General features: G+C 33.3%; 1 protein-coding gene across 1 annotated transcript; it reads right to left on the bottom strand.

The window, feature by feature from the left end:
- Nucleotides 1-1,114: 1,114 nt before the first annotated feature.
- On the bottom strand, nt 1,115-19,455 carry LOC133203139 (uncharacterized). The gene is made up of 5 exons (XM_061338984.1): nt 19,452-19,455; nt 19,251-19,283; nt 3,198-3,425; nt 1,402-1,656; nt 1,115-1,305 (listed from the first exon to the last, which is right to left on the bottom strand). Exons 1-5 carry the CDS (start codon nt 19,453-19,455, stop codon nt 1,115-1,117), a joined length of 711 nt encoding a protein of 236 aa, XP_061194968.1.
- Between the last annotated feature and the right edge of the window lie 105 nt (nt 19,456-19,560).

The raw sequence follows: 19,560 nt of genomic DNA on the forward strand, positions 1-19,560 counted from the left end.
TTTATAAACAAAACATAATATACGATGGATGTCCCAGAAAAAAGAGATTTTCTTAAGAATTTCAAAAACTACCTAACCAATGTAACAGTCTAAGCGGAGAACAAGAATCAAGCCCGGGCTTCCCGATCACTAAGCGAACGCTCTACCACAACGCCACTGTGCCCGGTCTTTACCCGATTGAGGAGTCATTTTGTAGATCAACAATAAATGTCGATAAATGGAGATCTCGGAAGCTGGACGTAACACGTTTTAAAGTTCTATGTAAATTATGATTGGTATGGGAAATTGTCCACTAAAAAAAATATTATTATTATTATTTTACGTCCCTTCGAGAATTTTTCACTCATATAGAGACATCACCATATATCAGTAATGGATTTCAAAGTAAGACCTTTACTTGGCACTCAGAGCCATTTAAGGAGTGAGGGGTCTTAATCGTGCCAACGCCCACCCTGACATGAGGCCTTGGTTTTCAAGGTCATATCCAATAGACTCCCATCTCTCACTTCAAAAGGCCGAGTGCTTGGTGAAGGAACCGTTTCTTCCTATATTTTTTCAACTTACGTATGTCTCGGCAGAGGTTTCAACCCAAGACCTCACGAGAGTTTGGAGCTACCGTGATGGTCTCTAGTAAAAGCAAAATTTTGCAATCTTTTGTCATCTTTAGTATGACTGAGATTTTAAGAGTTCATGGATATCTCGGTAACTACATGAAAATCAAAAGACATATCGAATTTATGCTTCAAGCGAAATTCAGACGCAAGATTCCTGATAAAATTCACAAACGCCACAACAAACATTTTGAGGTCAACAGTGTTGTTCAGAGAGCTTTTTTAAAATCATTTTTAACTGAGGAAAACAAGTAGAAATTTCTATGCATTATCCAAACAATGTTGATTATGATGCAAGTTAATTTTTAACTTAAGTTTGTACTGTAAATGAACAAAAAACAAAAACAAAAAAAAAAAACAAAACAAAAACAAAAACAAAACAAAACAAAACAAAACAAAAAAAAAAAAAAAAAAAAAAAAAAAAAAAACATTGAAAACGTTCGTTTCTTTTCTGGGACATCCCTGGTAATTGCTTGCGCTCAACAAAATGGATCCAAATGCCATTAAATTACAACAACAACCATAATAATCATCATAATAATAATAATGAAAATCTTACGTTGTTCACATTGATGTCCCTGGTACCCAGACTTACATCCCTGGCAGACACCAGATTGTATGTGACAATATCGACAGTTTGAGCCAGGACAGGGAAGAGAACAATTAGATCCATAATATCCAGTTACTGGGCACCCTTAATCAAAGACATGAATACTTGTAGCTTCCAACTGTAACCTTATGTTATTTCTAGATTAAAATTTTCCATACAATAGATTTTAATTTTACTCACCATAAACTTCTACTTCACACAGTTCAACAAATGCATCAGGATAATAATCTCCAGGGTACGGTACCCCTTGCAATCTTTCGTTGTAATAGATGACGTACTGACCATGTGCAGGACAGCTGATGTTAACATGGTCGGGTATGTTAAATTTAGTATAACTTGTATCATGGAAACATGATATTCCATCATATTTGTCTGTTGTGTTGGATATATAGACAGAGAATCCCAAGAATCGTGTTGTGTATTTATTGTTCTCATCTAGTGACAAATTTAGAATCATTTGAAAAAAAAAAAAAGACAAATACATTGGTCTGTGTCGGGAAGTATGAACAAAGCAATCACAGTATTCTGCAATCTAATTATGAACAAACAAACAAAAAATAACCTCAACATTTTTTGAAAAAAAGAAAAATCATTAAAAAGTACTTTTCATGTAATTGCTGAGTCATACTATACAAATGTCTCCGATAAATAGCTTTTACTTTCCACCATCGATCAATGAGATCAATTGTAAAATATGTCGTCAACTGAACACGAGTAAGTCTAGTGAGTGTAAACATGGGAATATTCCAATTATTTTCTACTTCCGTGATACAAAAAATTAATTGTTGAGAAAATCTGTCTGGACAAAATTATGAAGCCATTGACCATGAGTTGAATATTCCTCGAAACAATGTCTTTTCAGTTGTACAAGGCTATATAGCCATCAGTTTGGTTAGAGAGGCCCAAGAAGTGTAAACTGTCAGAAAACGGAAAATGGACGACCGTGAAACTAGGAAACTTATAAGAGTCGTATTGTTCCGCTAAGCGGTATAACCAATATTTTCAATCGAGGTAGGCATACTTCTATTTTAAAAAGGATGCGAATATGTGACGAGAATTGAAAAAAAAAAAAAAAAAACAAACAAACAAACAAACAAACAAAACCAAAAAAAAAAAAAAAGTGACATGTTGCAGAGGGAAGGGAGGGTGGAAATTGGATGAAATTGGATAAAGTTATATTCACTGTTGAATGCATGGTAATAACAATAGAAAACAACCGCGTGTTTGTGTGGAAGCGACAGGGTGAAGAACGGAAGCCCGCGAATTTCTGCCTATCAAAGTAAGTTTGATGATCTGGACATTTGTAACTTGGAACTGTGTGGGAACAATTTGTGTTTATGTTCATTACCTGTATTTCATAAGAAAATAATGTAGAGTTTACTAATTCCGTTCACATTTTCCTCTGTATTCATTTATAACAAAGTACAAATATAGACACAAAATCTCTGTCTTTGAACATTCATAAAGTAATGATAAAAAAGTCTCAAAATGTCACTTAGAACTCTTGTCCTTACTTTTGCCCTATGTCGGAACATTTGAAAACAAATCTGCACTACTGCAAAATATTATCTATATACATGAGAATCTCAGTTTTCCATTTTTATCCATTTTAAGTAAATATGAGAACAAGAAGATAATCAGATTTTAATTACTTCTGAAGAAAAGCAAAACTGCAGTTTTTTAAGAACAAAATCTTTTCTGGATAATAACACATGTTCAACAATAAACAGTAAAAAAAAAAACTTATTTCTCCTTAAGAAATCACCTACACAATTACTGTAAGATTTAAAAAATGGAACAATAGGAAAAGTGTTAAAATTACAAATAAAAAAAAAAAAAAAGAAAAAAAAAATTAAAAGTAAAATTGCAGTATTTCTAAGAAATATTTAAATTAAGAAAAAAAAAACAAAACAAAAAACAAAAACAAAAACAAACTTAAAAAATTAAACAGGAAGAAAAGAATAAGCACAACTTACTCCATACAAGATTATCGGTCCTGTAGTAGATCAATATGTTGTTTATACTAAGAATTCCACCCAGGTTAACCCACCACGTAGCTGCTCTTTGTCCACCCTTTGACACACTGCACTGTCCACCAACATATGATCTGTCACTTTTCTTACCGTCTACAGCTTTCATAGGACCGGAATATGCGGGGTCGTGTGAAGTGCCTTGCCATGTAGGTTTATTAAACGCCAAGTTCTCTGAAATATATTATTTTACCATCAATAAAAAAGTCATAATTGTTTTGAATTGCACACTTTCTAGCTATTAAATCCGGATTAATTTTGTATTTTTTATGTTGTAAATGTTTTCTTTTCATGTTTTTTTTTTAAATAAAAGGTGACATGAAACTTGGAGATAATGAACAGTGACCATGCTCAAAAGTCCACTCGAATACAAAAAGTAAGCAAAACCAACACGGTCTGAATGCAGATGTTGCATCATGTGCTGTAGAGTAGAAAATATCCTCTGTCGACCGGCTGGACCCACTGTTTGCCACTGACATAAAGGTACAATTCCTAGATTTATCATAATCCCATTACAAGTAATAGCTTTACAAAAAGCTTGCCTGACTAAATTAATCAATATCTATGGAACGTATAAGCAAGAGAAAGTGCTGCATGTAAACGTTTCCATCACTCAGGATCGACATAGTTGCGATACCTCATTACGCAGGTGAGTTAAGGCTAGATGTAGGCATTTCTATGCAAATAATCTAATTAAAATGCTAGGGACTATATCTATTTATACAGAGAAAGCTAAAACTTATTGTCTAATACTTACTTGGTACCCACGACATGAGATAGCCATTACACGAGATTATAATGGATATCAACAAAAATGCTTCGGCACAAGGGCGTGCTCTATTTTATTTAACTAAAACAAGATATATTTAGAAGCAAAATATTCCAAAGTTTGCTGGTATTGCTGCACAAATATCAACAGCTCAGTTGTTTCTATGTGCAAAGGTTTAAGTTGAATAAGGGTAAAAAAAATGTACAGTCCGGTATAAGTTTACTCAAATTCCGATCAAATGAGAAAATCCGAGGATTCGTACAGTTGTTTTATTAATCTATAGAATATTCTTCTTAGCATCATACAATTTTTATGTAAAAATAAAAAGGGTAATCCCTTGCGCCGAAGCTGTTTTGTTTATGTGTTTTATTACCTCCAGTAGGTAAGATCAGTGACGTCATAATATGACGTCATAATTTGTACTGGCTATAACATATCCTGGGTACATGTACTAAGTATGCATAAGAAAATAAATCAACACTTTCTCTGAATAATAAATATACCTCTTATGCGTTTTTAATAGCTCATTTGCATAGAAACACCTTTACCTAGCCTTAACTCACATGCGTACACAAAATGTACAATTGACTTTCTCAAATGCCATAACCTAATATTACAGATTATCGAATATCTAAGACATGCCACTGTTTGATCATTTGTTAGTTACACCACGGGCTGACTACCCACTAGTTACGTTGGGATGAAATGCAAGTGCCCTTGCGTAGATTGGAATTCTGAGGAAAATAGTTCGTCGTTTTAGAAATTCATATTACCAGAGGGCGCGCGTCTTCTTGCATACTCTCTGGTTAGTGATAGATTGATGAGACGGTCTCTATTTAAAGACTGGTCTGTTTTCATTTGTTGTCGACGACGAAGTAAATTGTGAATAGTTTTAACAAAAGCTGTCTTGAAGTGTTTGAGACAAAAATGCTTCAATGCTGCTCTAGGACACAAAGTAAATGGCCGATATACTTTATAGCTAGAGCAAAACAAGAAAACAAGATACTGATATCCCCCTCCCCCCGGACAAAATTCACTTGCAATGATGGTCTTACCATATATTGTGAATGAGTTTAAAATACATATTCATCTACAGATTTAAAAGAGTTTACAGTTTTTCTTTTCAATCGATTTCAGGAACTTTCTCATTTCTACCTTAATAAGGCTGTGTTTTGTTCTTTTTTTTTTTTTTTTTTTTTTTTTTTTTTTTTTTTTTTTTTGAAATGAAAACCAGTACAGATCATGATGTTTTCTTCATTTTGTCGAATTTTTACTTAGAACCTTTCGGGAGTGAAGCCCATTCCTCTACGGGTACTGATCTACACTTTTGCACTTTGTCGCTGTATTAAAAGAAAATCCTTGTTCCTCACAAAGCATGGAATAATATGCCACTGACTGACTTTCTAAGCTTTTTAAAGAGCTTACCTAAGGCTTGTAATGTACATTATTTTGTAATATTGAAAGAGAAGGAAAACAGACTGAATTAAGAAGGAATGTCCCATTTCCACGGTGGACGGACTTTGTTTATAATTGGACTAGTCCACTTATGGGAAACAATTAGCATATCTATTGCTTTAGTGTTGCCTGTCCATATGCAATGTGTTATTTAAAAATGAGAAAAAAAAAATCCAGTTTATAAAAAAATAAAGCTTAAGAATCAGGTTAAAATAACAGACTTTAGTTATTTCCATAGAAGTTATCACATCCATTCAATAGAACAGTCCAAGAAAAAGGCGCGAAGATAATTTACTTGTGACATTTGGCTCGAAATAATTATATAATAATAATATAATATGTCACCCCTTTCATAGAAGACAAATGGAATGATCCAGTAGTTTAGAACCGAAGGAAAAAAATGTTACTCGGACATATCCGTATAAAGAATCGCAGAGAATAAACAAGTGCTGCAAGAAAAAAAAAACTGAAGGAAGTAAGCAAATCATTATTGTGCATCAGTAATATAATTATTTCTTTTGCAAACTGTATTTGTGAAAATGCAGGTAACAATTTCCGATGTAAATCAGTTTGCACCAAAATCGAGCTTACTAAGTATGATCGCAGCTAGGATAAGTCTGTCCGTAAAATATCAATGTGTTCCAACCGTAGTGACTTCTCTGAACTACCTAGATATATTATGACGTCAAGTCACTGCCTACTTGAGCTGACATGACGGGAAAAGTGTCATAACTTTTATATTCCTTTTACATTACATGTAAAGATTTAATTTAGCGTTTGGTTTGATTCAAGTGTCTTGATTGTCCTTTAAGCTTAAGTGTGTTGTTAAGATGTTGAATCTTTGCAATTTAATATCGTTATTCATTTAACTTGTTCGATGTACATGTATTCAAACAATAACAAAAAAAAAAAAAAAAAAAATGATGTTGAAACGCTCCCCCTTACATGTCCGTGGACAGAGTTAGAATTTATAAATCGTGTATATATTTGACTGGCACAAGTGACTAATAAGGATAAATTGAAGATTTTCTGTGTGAATCTTCTAAAGAAGTATGCCCTCTAACTGAATTTTGCTGGGGGATTGTATGTAACTTATCCTATTTTGTATAAAGAGTGGAAATTGCCCCCTTGTACATGGGTAAGTTGAATTTCTCGTGGAATATTTTCTCAAGAAGTAAAATTTAGACTTGCCCCTAGCACTTTATATGTACCAAAGATCATGATGAATTGATTTATGTGACAAAATTTTCTCAATAATGTTCTTTTGTACTTGTGTCGATGCGATTTTTGTGCAACATTTAGAAATTTATAAGCGTCCGTCACGTGATCAACAATGTCACGTGACATAAAAAAAAATTCATTATTATAATGCCTGATTACACGCTCATCACAAGTTGACTGCAAATTCATACACAGATTACAAATTAAAATTAAAATTAAGCACAAATAAAATGTATATTTTAATACGTATTAGGCCTTCTGAGAGCCTAAACATAGCTGCGATCGCTTAGTTTCAGGCCATAGAAATATTGATCCTTATATTGCCTGCAGCTCGTGGCGTCAGATAAAAACTCTCAAAATTACAGTTCTGGGCACGCAAATGTATCTATTGTAATTCTTTAATATCTTTTTCTCTCGGAGAAAATGGTTGGAGACGCTTTATATGAATATTTGCTTTCATTTTACATATCTATAAAAGTCTGCTTAATCATTAATCATTTGTTTATTTCCAGGAATTTATAATATTCTTCAAATTATTCTTAAGAAATGTAAATTTTTTTTCTTTTTTTTTTTCTTTTTTTTTTCGATTTGTCTTGGAATAAAATGTCAATAAAGTAATTTTTAAGAAGATTTTTTTTTATATCTAGATTCCGAAAAAAGAAAAGAAAATCAAGGACAAGGAGAGAGAGAGAGAGAGAGAGAGAGAGAGAGAGAGAGAGAGAGAGAGAGAGGAGATTGTATCTCTTCCGTGTTCGATCTCTTCCGTGTATTTAAAGAAAACTGTGATATTTCTAACAAATAGCCCCTTCACATCTGCTAATTATGAGCGTATTAAAAAAAAAAAAGTATTTTCTAAGCGTCCATGACAAGTAAGCTTCATTTTGTTTTATTTTCGCATCCCCAAATAACAGAGGTTTGTATTCTCCAAAATAGTTATTGTTGCGAGAGGATGTTCCGCAAGTGACGATCTCGTTTTATCGATTTAACAACCCCCCCCCAACCCCCCAACCCCCGAAAAAAATGAACTTTGAAAAAAAATCACTTTAGTATCTTACATGCGTATTCTTAGTTCAAAGTTCTTTTTTACAGTTTAAAAAGCAGTGCAGGCGTATAGATCTTTTTTCATAAATATAAGAATATTGCATAAAAAGGTAGGTGTATGCATTGCACAACAAAAAAAACCTGTAAAGAAGACAAAAAGTGTATTTATAAATATATTTCGCAGTTACTCATTTTAACATACGCAGTGATATTTAGTTTTATTTATATTTAACAAAATATTTCCTCTTTTACAACTACGCACTGGGTTATGCTAATTCAAGCTGGCATGTTTTTTTTCGTTAATGTGAAGTTGTATTTGTAATTTTATATATTAAGCAAGTCACATTATGCATCAGAGAGACAAATCTGCGCTGCTAAATCTAAATATATAATGTACACATTTATCTTCATGTTTATAAAGACGGAAAGTTTTAATTCCATATATATGCATGACTTACCATATTCCTGCGTACTAATCATTATATTGATCATATTCCATATCATAAAGTAAAACAACTTCATGCTTTCTCAACCAGGAAGTAAAATAGGGGCGCAACAGACCAGAACTTGTTTACTAACATTCTTAAATGCCTCTCAGGTAGCAGACAAAAAAAAATTATTAATCTTAAATCGTACATAAGATGCTTCATTTCAATTAAAAACAAAATCATAATAAATCTGAATTTATAAGGAATTGTGTTCGTGTATCTAATATTTGACAGCACTTTCATAAATATTGGAAGCAATGTCAATAATACCTAATCTTTAGGATGACAAGTATTTTTTTATTTATTTATTTATTTATTTTTTTTTTTTTTTGGTCTGAAAATAATATTTTGATTTCAAGGATTCCTGAATACACACTGTAATTTCAATTTTCAGTGCTCACTGTTTATTTCTTTCATAAAGTTGTTAAAATTGTGTACATAAAAAAGGTATCAATGATTCAGTTTAGGCCACTTTGAGATATATATCATATCCTTTTCATAGTTTTTAAAGTTTATTGACAAAAAAAATCAAAAGTTCAAGCAAAAAAAAGTCAAAGGTTCAAGCAAATTTAAACAACTTTGATAGTTTTTTTTTCCTTAAAAAACAATGTTGTAAAATTGTCTTTATTTATGTACATATATAGAAATATACATGTAGAATGCTACAAAATATAGTAGTACTTCGCAGTTTTAGGAGATTGGTCAATCTAAATTTTTAGTTTTCCTTTTCATTTCCTTAAGCATACCGATGCATAATTCCAGAAAATATAGAAGTTATTCCCGATTATTGAAGCTAAAATTTAAAATCAACTGAACACAATTAGAGATTTGTCCTCTCAATCCACACATCTGCTCTTTATTATCTGTGTTCGGAAAATTCAAATCATCACGTCTTTAATTCACTTTTGTGATGTTATGCTGCTGTGGTGATTTAACCCTTTTGCTGCCGTACAGATTTCCAGTTCAAATTACGTACTGTGCCGTGACAGTTTTCTATTACGTTGAAACTATGACGTAACGTAACTATGACGTCACAAACAATGTAGATAAAGGTATAAATACTTATTCGCGTTAAAATAGAGACAACAGAGAACAAATTCTAAAAAGACTAGCCCCTTCGGAAAAAGATTACAATTATAGAACACACATAATTTATGCTCAAATATTTTTTAGAAGATCTAGTACTTTATGTTACATATTTTTCTTATTTAAAAAAAATATAACCCCATACCTAATTCACATGAATTATTAGGTATGGGGTTAAATTCTTTAAAATATAAAAAATATGCAACATCAAGGAACCGTGCAGCGGATTGTCAAAACATAAATCATAGTTTCATCGAGAAAATGAAAAAAAAAAATGAATTAGTCGATCTAAAAATCCACCTGTGAGTGAATGAGCAATAAGTTACGATAGCTCATGTTTTAAAGCTTTTCTAGACAGGTTCCGAGCATCATTACTATCCGATCGTCACTGTGAGCACATGTAATGTTCTGTTTGAATCAGGAATACGCATTATTAAGCTCATTTTGTAAACTTCTCTTTTCCGTATTTTTTTTTTTTTTCAATAGCCGTCCATGATGGCAATCTGATTATTTTTCAGAAAAATGTCTAACACACACGATGCCATAACGTTAATGTGTGTGAAGGTCAAACTTATACTGATTCAACATTTCTAATTTCCTGGGAACTTTTCGCCATCTAAACATTTAGTTGTAGTTACTAATATTCACTTTTAGTTTAATTACTTGGAGTATATTTTTCCATTCTTTGACATTTTCCATTTAAAAAAAGAAAAAAGAAAAACCGTGGAATATCTGTAAACTGTGCGTAAGACTGTTAATCAAATATTAAAAAACCGTAATTCTGTTTTTTTTTTAATGGAAAAAATATGAGAAGAAAATATAAAAATGTCTACTCGGTAGACCTCATTTTTACCCTACAAAATCTCTGAAGAATACAAGAGCTTCCGGTGGCTTCGCCCCAGATCCCCGCCTACTTTTTGCCCCCCCCCCCCCTTCAATTCCTGGATCCGCGCCTGCCGTGGATCAAGTATACTGCATATAGTGAAGTTAAAAATATACAAATGCAATGTAATTGAAACGCAGTGATACATTAATAACTACTTATAATTTGGGAGGGGGGGGGGTTACCAGTAAAGGTTTTCTAAGACATGAAAATTCTATCTATTCGTACACCTTATACATATTTTTTGAACGTAGACCTTACATATTACCACATGCACACACACCCCTTTCCCTGAAACCTTATGTATTGTTTAAGATTATATGATTGTTATGGTTATATATATATATATATATTTAATGCATCATATACTTTTCTATTTGTAATTTTTTTCTTTGGACTCTTTCTCGTGAATATACTTCAGAATACTAAATATATTTTTGCGGCCGATTTGATGCTTTGCATCATTTTAACTTGTTGTAATCTTGTTCTCATATATTATAACCTGGAATACACCGACGAAGACGTACGTTACTTTCAAGTTTTTCTTCAGTGTCTGGTACCACCCTTGATCGGGAACTTGGATGCATTCTGTGGATTTTTTTTTTATTCAATCAAATGAAGAGACTTAGATTTAATTAAAAAAAACTTGTTCTTTTTGTAATTTTACTACATTTTTCTACAAATTTACAATATGTATTACTTGTATCACAGGTACTTCTTTCTGTAATAATTATTTAAACCATAGTGTAATAATGTTATTGTTCTGTTATGGGTTAAAAGATATAACTGAAACAGGAGTCTGTGCTTTGTATTTGGTGCTAGATATATAAAAACACCCTCAAGGACTTTAAAGAATTAAGAAACATTTCATTTGGTAAAACTACCAGGTAAATATTCCGTCAACACACGTGTATCTTACAATGTGCATCTATATGTAAGTACCGGTAGTAGTTGACCTTAAATGCCTCGCCTACAGCTGTAGCTGTTAGAAAATAAAGTAAATAATGTATTACTATACTTGGTTAAGTTACATTGGGAGGAAATCAAGATCTTAGGGCTTAGGGGTATTTGCGGGGGGGGGGGGGTCTTGCTCCGATTCGAAGATATTTTGCCCTCCCTTTTCGCCGATATACCATCCCGGGATAATAAGGAGTTTTTTCCTCCACAAATTATATTTATTAAACTACCATACACTTTACACAGTCGCGATTTTTTTTTTTTTTTTGCTTTCCCTCCAGATTAAGTAATCTGTTGTAAACTGCATTTCTCTGTATAAACTTGTGATGCTCCCAAGGATAAAACGTTATATAGTCGATTAAAAAGCTCTACAAGGCTTACATGTTACATGTATATTGTTAAACTGTATGGTATATAATGCCGATTTTAGATTATGAAAAAAAAAAAATATTTACATAAATTACAATGATTTTGCAATACTAGTATTTCATATTTACCACGATCAAAACATTATATTCTTGTAACTGATGAAAAATTATTCCCATGTTTAAGATAAATAAATAATATTTTTTCTCCCACTGGAACTTAATTTGATTACTTATATCGTTCAGACAAGGATTGGAGATGTTGATAAAATTCCTTAATTTTAAATTAGAATGCATTGTTTACATTTTCCAAAGATTCAGACAAATGAAATGCCTGTTTAAAATTCCTGTTCATTCTCACAATTTTCAGTAATATTATATTAAAATAATTGATTGTTTTCTGCATCAAGAGGCTAAAATGGCGCGAAACTCAGAATGATGACGGAACGTCATAATCAGTTTTACTTGTGACGTAATGAGTTAACAGTAGGCCCAAAATAGGCCCATGGCACTTAACGTAGTTTTTGAAAATAGGCCCAAAATAGGCCCACGGCACAAAGAATGTTAAAGTAAAACAGGGAATTATTTAATCTTAGACTAATTATAAATCCTGGATTTTCAGAAAATTCTGAAATCAGGTGTAGTTTTGCTTGAAATTATCAGTTTTCACTGTAGTAGTTACTGTCTAAATGGGTAAGTGTGTATATAAGAAGCTAATATAATTGAATTATTGTTTATTTTTATTCATTCATGTTTTTATTGTGTTCCAATTTCATATTTTTATTGTTTATTTTCATTCATAATTATTATTTCTAGGGTAAATGTCTTTTATGCAGTGTATCTGGTGTTCTACTGTTGTAGCTGTATAAAATAATGACGCATGCGCAGATGGGGGTTAGTCGATGCCTGGCATCAAAAAATGACTTACCCCCATTTGCGCATGCGTCATTATTTTCTCGCTAAATTCTGCAGTTTTCTGCAATCAAACGGCGAGATTAAAATAATCCATCGAATTTCCGTCATTAAATTATGCTACGACTCCACTGTTGTCGCAAAACGTTCCTTCCGAGTTGTAGATATCCGTTAAACATTGCCAACAACGCACGGCTTCATTGTCCCCATGAATGAAGACCCGACTGAAGAAATGACTCGCAGCAAACGAAAATACATACCGATGCGTATTCCGCACGACAACTGCAAACACTTACATATGTTTTCACAACCGTAACAACTTTTAAATCCAACGAAATGGTCAGAAAAACGCAGCGATGTAAACACTACCAAATTTACAGCAGCTTCCTTATGCAGACAACCACTCCTCGACGTCACAGTCGTAAAATACGACGTCACAGGTACACTCTTTTCCCGAACTTTTCTAATGCAAAATGGCGATTAAGCATTGTACGTAATATAAGGCATACTGTCTTTGTTGTTCAGCACACGTACTTTTAATTCTCCTTAAGTTCTCCTTTAACCAGGTAATTAAATATCACAAGAGGAAAGGAAACTGGAATGTCTTCAGTAAAGAAATCGGTCTTTGAAAATTGAAGATCCATGATCCGCCCACTTGTTTCACCTCCAGCTAAGAGGTGCATATTTAGTGTGCAAATCGAGAGTTTTCAAGCCATTGTGACGTCACCCTCAATAATTTGTTACAGATCAGTGAAATCTTACAAATGAATCAATAAAAAAAAAAGTAATAAAAAGTTAAACTGTGGAAATCATTAGTTTTCAAGTCTTGTGTACTATAAACAAATTATTACTGATTAATCAGGTGTAAGGCACAACGATTCTCCACAAGGCAGCATTGATATAGTAGTACTTGATGTACATGTAATACAATATGATAGTTAGTACTTGATGTACATGTAAATATACTGTAGATCATCCGTTTATTTGAGATACCCCACCTGCCCCCGAAATGAATTTGTATTGAACCCTTTTATCGATTGATTTGTGTATGATCAAGAACTAACGAGAATGGGGTTGACAGGAACCGGGGGGGGGGGGGTGATTGGAACAGGGGGGTCGACTTCTTATATATCTTTTATACAGGTGCCTTAGCAAATAGCAAATGGATTTCAGTTAAAATATCTATAAATCCCCAGCGATTTTATATGATATTGGATAACGATCCCCTTTTTTATATTAAATATTTAAAAAAAAAAAAATTCTAGATACCTACCCCCACCAGGAAAAATGCTCCCCTATACTCGGTGAAATTCGTAAGTTTCTCTATTAAAATATCGAAAGCCACACATGCTTTTGTTCACACTTTATTTATATTATAGAGTCTTATACAAACAAAATTAAGATGTATTATAAGAATTTTTGGTGTGTTTCTGTGTGTATTTGTGTGTGTGTGGTGGGGGGGGGGGGGGTAGGGGTGTTTGCGGACATCCTCCCCAACATCCCCTTTAAATCCTCCATTGAGCACAGGTGCAAGAGACATTTCTATAAATATTTACCGTTGGTTCAGCCGAGATATATGGATATAAAACCGCTTTTTATAATTTTTAACTAGTCTTTATAGATTATAAGTTCGACTAAAATCTTAGCTATATTGTCACTTGCCGAAAAATCGAAGTATATGGAATGAGTAAGATATATGTTATTTTAAATACTTGTATGATATCCCCCGAATATACTATTAGTCGCTCCATTCTTTCCCTATAATTTGTAGTAGATCTGTCATTAACGGGGGAAATATCTTCAAATATACAGATTCGGTGTAATACATGTAGCACATATCCATCAAAACTCTTTTGCTACAATTATCTATTTTATTATGAATAGCAATATAGAGATATAACATGCTCATCAGTTTTACTAGAGCTATTACTAGTATCCCTGCCAGGCCACCTGTGAAGGAAATGTCACTCAGAATTGCAGAGGAAAAGAAGGGAGGGGGGGGGGGTACCAAACATGCTCAAGGAAGTGCTGCGCTTTTATTTCCGTTAAATGACTCATGACTTAGATGACTTCCATTGCTCAATTTCTATCGTCTAAGAGAGCAGTTCTTCTACATTAAAAAATAACATTAAAAATATTTTGAAGTTTAAATCTTTGTTAGGTGGTGATACCAATATTAATGATTACTACTGAAATGTGATGTATCAAAAATAAATTATCGTGGTGTAACAACAAATTTTACTACATATTTTCTCTATTATTTTTTTGGGATCGGTTCGCTAGCAACTACGTTACTCTTTTTTTTTTCTGGAATACGCATGCTCGACCTCACGGTAGGGCATCCTGGGAATACAACAGTAGATAAACTGTACCATGACAATTTCGTTTCATTATCGGTAAAAGATTCGTGCTTTGTTGTTTAACTTGTACATACATGTAAATGTACGAAATGTAACAGTTACTTAGGTCTTATAATGCAAAGACTGAAGATATCAGTGAATTCTAAAATTATGATAAATATACTACTTTACGACACGCTCGAATAACAACCTCGGATATGCATGCTTGCCGGAAAGACCAGAGAAGATGCGATAGCTACAAAATAGTACCACACTGCATGGAATATTTTAAACTAGGTGCTCATTGGTTCTACTGATCTCTTATTTTTCACCTTAAAATTTAAAATACAGTAAACTATAGAATGCTTATAAAATGACTAATGAGTAATGCTATTGCCGATGTGAAGCCCACCCTAGATTCACCTTTCTGAATTGACACCCCCCCCCCCCCCCCCCCCGTTCATCACTATGCCTCTTTTATTTACAATTAATGGATTCAGCAACTTAAACCAATGGTTCAGATATCTACTTGTGTGTTTTATGATGGCCACAGCGCTAGGTCAACTTTCTTTTTAAAGGATTTGCTTGTAGCTGATTCTATGTTACGGCAAATATAAACAATAACGCTTACATTATACGACGAACTACTTTATTTGATATTATGCACTGACAGCTTAATTATAAATCTATCATTAGCATTTACTGAGATTTTTTTGGCAATTACTTTGAGATGCAATATTTATCATGTCTATGCAGTAAAAAAAGCTAAAGTCTCCAAACTCAAAACACCTATTTCGAAGGGGGAGGGGGGGTTGTACATTAGTATATTTCTTTTTCAACTGCAGGAGTTTGCGAGTGATCGATCTTAATGCTGCAACAAAACGGGGAAGACTACAGGAAGCATTTAAATAAAGATTTACAACAGTGAAAAACTATACTTACAACCCCCCCCCCCCCCCAGGTATTCTACGGGGCTGTATTGTCAATAAAAAGAAATATCTCTTTTTATGCATCAGCTGAAACGAGACATTTAAAAATAGCATATAAAGACAAAAGGTTTACATTATCGATAATATTTAATCTACATTAGTATCAACAAAATTAAGGAATTGTAAACCTCCATGTAAAGTGTTAACTGTTGTTCGAAGAAGAAATAATACTGTGCATATTATAAAAGCATCACTCCAGTCTAACAATTTTCCCAGCAAAAAAAAGAACAATTATATGATTTTGCTTACATATGTTACCTTCACTATCATTATTTATTTTATTTTTTCCAAAATATTTTATCAAAATGTGACGTGATCTGTTTCCTATACAATATTGCCACACGATTGCAAGTTCGAAAATCCAGCACTGCATTACTAGTACTACAAGTCGAGCCTGTGAACATCGACCAGGAAAATCATCATCAATGCAGGGACGCTATATGGAGAGACAGGATTTACATTTAGAAGGATTAATTTATGGGAAATATAAACAAATTAATATTTCTTACATGATGGTGTGCTTTGAAACGTGTGATTATTTTCTGAGGTTAGGAGAATGAGGGGGCAACTCCAACAGAAAAAAAAAATCTCAAATTTTTTGGAGTGGCCAAGAATCAGCGAACAATCTATTTGGGAGCGGGTGTTAGGACATGTAAATGACTCATTCGATCACATTTTACCAAGTGTCCTAAGTGTCTGATTTTTTTTTTTAAACGGAGGGGGGGGGGGTCATTTTGGTTTACTTTGCTATTTTATTTTATATCTCAGAAAATATCCGAGGGTGGAGTTGGACACTCCAGATATCCCTCTAAATCTGCGCAATAATAGTTTGTCCGAAAAGAGTCCTTGTATGGACAATTTCATTCAAAGGCTTACAGCCCCTTTCCATTCCCATGTTGTTGAAATATGATATATAATAGTATGTTTATTCACCAATCAAGGGCCCTCAGAGGGCAAATACAATTATTACAATAAGATCACATTTAATTAAATAATATTAAAATATCGTAATATGGTAGAATATTAACCATGTTATATTTAACATGTAGGTATAAATGGAAGATTACAATACCACAAATAAGATACTCGTGAAAATGCAAGATTTGTAACATATCCACAATTGTCTGAAACGGGGACAAAAATATTGAGAAGGTAGAAAACCACATGAGGCTAAAGAAAATGACAATAATAATAGATTAGCAGCATACTATTATATAGTGATCGAGCTGCGCAATTTATTATCCATAAGCTAAGGCAGCATCCGACATCGATTCCAATGCAAATTACGTCACTTCCGTTTCGCACAGAATTATCTCACTCACCCACAAACAAACACGCAACTCCGTTGCGAGGGGATAAAACACACACAGAAAAGTCGAACAGTGTAAAAGTCTATCATAAAGATGCACTTTTCTACATGGGAAGAAATTCTGTGGATTTTCTCTGGTGTAGCTGCATGTAGACTGAATTCAATCAAAGCGCAATTAACGCTGGCTTACGCTTATCTTTATGTTATCCGAGACAAATGATGTCAACAGTGTTGAGGGAAGGATCCAAAACTTTTACAGATATAAGATTAAAGCTTTAAATTTTGTTTTTAAAGAATAATATGATGCCTTTAATTTTTTTTTCGGGAGTGGCATAATTTCAATATTTTATGTGCTCAATAATAATAATAATACATTTAAAATGAAACATAATTATAGAAAATAAAAGAGTAAACAATAAACAAAGTTAAATAAAAAGGAAATTAAAATAAATGTTGGAATTTGTATGTAACCCTTAATTTGATTTTAGAAAGTATAAGTATGCCACAGGTTACTAATTTACCCCATTTCATTGACCACGCAAAGCGCAGGGTTTTTTCCCGTAAATGTGTCTTAGGATTCGCACGGAGTGGGATGGACAGATTTTAGGGCATAGATAGGAAGGAGAGTGTCTGGGGAAAAGAATTAAAATTTCAAATATTAAGAAATGTTGCCTTTGAACGTATGAAGGGTGTAAATAGGCCATGTTTACCTTCTTCTCAATGGGTAAGTGAAATATGCAGGGTATTGGGGTAACTCACAGTGTCTTAGAAAGACTTGCACACTGTGGATTCTCCCTAGATTCAGAAATATTTTAAGGCTATAATAAAAAATAAAAAAAAACACTAAATTCCAAGGTGCATCAGACATGCCACTGAAGAAAATATTTTTTTTTTCTTAGATCCACCTCTCCTAGATTCTGCCATAAATGCATTTTTTTGGAAGGGGGGGGGGTGCTCTTTCTTTTGGAAATACTTCAGATTTTTGCTTTATATATTTTTGAGGTCTATTTGATGCTTTGCATCAATTTAACTTGTTCAATTCTTTTTTTGAGCCAATACAAATATATATATATTTTGATGATGAAAATAATAAAAATTAAAATATTTGAACAGAGTACTCGATCCGTTTTTCTCCAAAGGGGGGGGGGGGTATTCTGTCTTAAAAAAAAATACGTTTGTAAAGTACAAGAAAAGAGGACACGGGGTGGTTTAATCTGACTGGTGTATTCAAATACTATTATTATTATATTTATGACGCAGTATTTTTCTCTGTTCCCCGTCATTGCAAGTTTAGGAGTAATGTCACAAAGGCTTGGGAATTTGTTTATGGTACACAAGAATTCAAACTAACGTTTTCTACAGTTTAACTATATTATTATTATTTTTTTTTATTGATTCATGTGTAAGATTTCACTGATCTGTTACAAATTATTGAGGGTGACGTCACAATGGCTTTAAAACTCTCGATTTGCACACTAAATATGCACCTCTTAGCTGGAGGTGAAACAAGTGGGCGGATCATGGATCTTCAAATTTCAAAGACCGATTTCTGTACTGAAGACATTCCAGTTTCCTTTCCTCTTGTGATATTCAATTACCTGGTAAAAGGAGAACTTTTTACAAACAATTAAAAGTACGTGTGCTGAACAACAAAGACAGTATACCTTATATTACGTACAATGCTTAATCGCCATTTTGCATTAGAAAAGTTCGGGAAAAGAGTGTACCTGTGACGTCGTATTTTACGACTGTGACGTCGAGGAGTGGTTGTCTGCATAAGGAAGCTGCTGTAAATTTGGTAGTGTTTACATCGCTGCGTTTTTCTGACCATTTCGTTGGATTTAAAAGTTGTTACGGTTGTGAAAACATATGTAAGTGTTTGCAGTTGTCGTGCGGAATACGCATCGGTATGTATTTTCGTTTGCTGCGAGTCATTTCTTCAGCCGGGTCTTCATTCATGGGGACTATGAAGCCGTGCGTTGTTGGCAATGTTTAACGGATATCTACAACTCGGAAGGAACGTTTTGCGATAACAGTGGAGTCGTAGCATAATTTAATGACGGAAATTCGATGGATTATTTTAATCTCGCCGTTTGATTGCAGAAAACTGCAGAATTTAGCGAGAAAATAATGACGCATGCGCAAATGGGGGTTAGTCGTTTTTTGATGCCAGGCATCGACTAACCCCCATCTGCGCATGCGTCATTATTTTCTACAGCTACAACAGTAGAACACCAGATACACTGCATAAAAGACATTTACCCTAGAAATATTAATTATGACTGAAAATAAACAATAAAAATATGAAATTGGAACACAATAAAAACATGAATGAATAAAAATAAACAATAATTCAATTATATTAGCTTCTTATATACACACTTACCCATTTAGACAGTAATTACTACAGTGAAAACTGATAATTTCAAGCAAAACTAAGTTGGTTTTCGGGCACTACACCTGATTTCAGAATTTTCTGAAAATCCAGGATTTAT

The sequence above is a fragment of the Saccostrea echinata genome, unplaced genomic scaffold (genome assembly GCF_033153115.1).
Source record: "Saccostrea echinata isolate AGI-Se365-2 ecotype Australia unplaced genomic scaffold, CSIRO_AGI_Sech_v1 ptg000048l, whole genome shotgun sequence".
In the NCBI taxonomy this organism is placed as follows: Eukaryota; Metazoa; Mollusca; class Bivalvia; order Ostreida; family Ostreidae; genus Saccostrea; species Saccostrea echinata.